The sequence below is a fragment of the Alosa pseudoharengus genome, unplaced genomic scaffold (genome assembly GCF_046254945.1).
Source record: "Alosa pseudoharengus isolate Yale_2024_CS ecotype anadromous, Long Island Sound unplaced genomic scaffold, YU_APseudo_1.1 YU_APseudo_1.1_scf_24, whole genome shotgun sequence".
NCBI classification, from domain to species: Eukaryota; Metazoa; Chordata; class Actinopteri; order Clupeiformes; family Clupeidae; genus Alosa; species Alosa pseudoharengus.
This window is the reverse complement of record NW_027468689.1, coordinates 2,160,234-2,162,733: the sequence shown is the minus strand read 5'-3', so window position 1 is coordinate 2,162,733 and position 2,500 is coordinate 2,160,234. Positions and strand designations below refer to the sequence as shown.

At 44.4% G+C, this 2,500-nt stretch overlaps 1 protein-coding gene across 3 annotated transcripts in view; it reads right to left on the bottom strand.

Annotated features, from left to right (window-relative positions):
• Positions 1-2,500, bottom strand: part of ptpra (protein tyrosine phosphatase receptor type A) — a 21,054-nt gene that overhangs the window by 1,164 nt on the left and 17,390 nt on the right. For all 3 annotated transcript variants that reach the window (XM_076302801.1, XM_076302803.1, XM_076302804.1), the window contains 2 exons: positions 2,096-2,221; positions 95-246 (listed from right to left, as the gene is read on the bottom strand). In XM_076302801.1, the coding sequence (XP_076158916.1) occupies positions 95-246; positions 2,096-2,221 (278 nt within the window). The remainder of the gene's footprint in view (positions 1-94; positions 247-2,095; positions 2,222-2,500) is intronic.

Sequence of the window (2,500 nt, the reverse complement as noted above, 5' to 3'; positions counted from 1 at the left end):
TATGACAACTGGAGACACAGCTACTGACTGAAGACATTCAATCTGATTGGCTGAGGCCAGTCTGTGAAGCTGTGTGTGATTGGTGGACGCGGACCTGCAGTGCACTGTGATTGGGTGGTTCCCGGATTGCTGCTGCTGCTTCTGCACGGCAGCGATGATGTTGATCATGCCCTTCCCATCCGTGGGAATGCCCACCTCGGGCCAGCCGTGGAAATGGAACTGCCTGACCGCACGAGCCTTATTCTCCTACAGAGAGAGAGAGAGAGAGAGAGAGACAATTCTGTTAAGTATGCATTTATTTTCTATTTTTTACCTCTTCTGTGTACATGTAATTGAGCTTTGGCAATAATGTTCACGCAACGTTCATGCCAATAAAGATTTCTTGAATTGAATTGAATTGAATTGAGAGAGAGAGAGAGAGAGAGGGAGAAAGAGAGGGAGGGAGAGAGAGAGAGAGAGAGAGAGAGAGAGAGAGAATACTTTATTCATCACCAAGTGTTGCAGCTGTAATTTACATAGAACATGACTGACACAAAGTGTATATTACAGACTGACAACTGATACCTCTAACACTAATATGAATAAATAAAGAATAGGGGTGGGCGATATGGACAAAAAATAATATCTCGATATTTTTTGTGATTTTGACGATAACGATAATTAGTCGATATCCTTTAAAAAAATGTTTTTGTTAAAGTCTGAGTTACTTTACAGCTCATTATTTATTAATAGCATCATTACAATAATAACCAATAACCTAACCTGTGACTTTTTAACCAAATCAACCAATGCATTGTCACTCTATGACACATTTCCAATTCTGCCCCACTTGTGTGTGTGGCAATGACATGGTGTAGCTGACTAAGCTACATTAGAGAAGATGAATAGGCCTAACAGTTTCCCAAGAGAAAGTCTGAAGCTGAAGTTCCTTTCAAACCTTTACATAGGATTCACTGTAAAACTAAGAGCAGATCAACAGAATACATCTCAGTTATTTCCTTATATGTTTTGTTTTAGAGCAATCACGTAGGTTAGCATTACAAGTTACAGAATAGAACCTAATGTGTTCCCATAGAGATGCTAACGGTTAGCATAATCGGTAAACGTAGATATTTAGAGCGAACTTCAGTCCATTTACAAAAGAGTTACATGAGAATAGTTATTTGTTTACAACTGACTATTAAAATACTCAAAGGCTAATTTTTTCTCTCCAAATAATACCGTGTAGGACAAAACGTGACTGTCTCATCAATGCTACATGAACAGAAGTAGCCGCATAAAATCCCAAGTAGGCTACTCTTGCTGCACAAAATAAACATTAGGCTGCGTGGGACAAAGTTGACACTTGCTCTGCTGCACTTCTCCCGCATAGCCTACCTCCTGGGAATGTATGAGTCTTCAGTGCGTGATTTCGAGTGTTTTTTCCCCATAAGTAATTTAAATACTCGATAATGTCAATTTGCACATTGTTAAAACAACAATCACGATATTATCGCAGACGATATATATCGCCCACCCCTAATAAAGAAGATAAAAATCTTAAGGAGAGAGGGGGACAGAAAGAGACAATCTCCTCATTCAATAAGGAATTTTTTTTTTCAAGTGAGAATGGTCATGTAATGTAAAGGTGTAGGGTGATTGGTGCATTGCTGTCACATGACCAAGCAAGGTGTAGGGTGATTGGTGCATTGCTGTCACATGACCAAGCAAGGTGTAGGGTGATTGGTGCATTGCTGTCACCTAAAGAAGCGCAGGGTCAGCCATGACCCTCTATGATGTGATTGGTGTGGTGCGGTCACATGACCAGCCCTCTATGATGTGATTGGTGTGGTGCGGTCACATGACCAGCCCTCTATGATGTGATTGGTATGGTGCGGTCACATAACCAGCCCTCTATGATGTGATTGGTGTGGTGCGGTCACATGACCAGCCCTCTATGATGTGATTGGTGTGGTGCGGTCACATGACCAGCCCTCTATGATGTGATTGGTGTGGTGCGGTCACATGACCAGCCCTCTATGATGTGATTGGTGTGGTGCGGTCACATGACCAGCCCTCTATGATGTGATTGGTGTGGTGCAGTCACATGACTCACTCTGTTGTTGGTGACGAGCAGGTCTCTGATGGTGTAGCTCTCGCTCTCCTCCTCTCTCTTCAGCTCGATGGAGACGTCCCCATGCACCACCACCCCGTCACTAGGCCAGTACTGAGCACACTTCTCCTGCAGGGGGCGACAGAGAGACCGGGGAGGAGGAGCAGGAGGAGAAGGAGGAGGAGCAGGAGGAGGAAGAGGAGGAGGATGGAGGGGGGGGAGGAGGAGGAGGAGGAGGAGGATGGAGGGGGGGGAGGAGGAGGAGGAGGATGGCGGGTAAGACAAGAAAAAGAGGGAGAGGAGGAGAAAGATGAAAAGGAAGCGTCAAAGACAGGGAGAGAGAGACTGCTGTGTGTGTGTGTGTGTGTATGTGTGTGTGTGTGTGTGTGTGTATATGTGTGTGTCAGT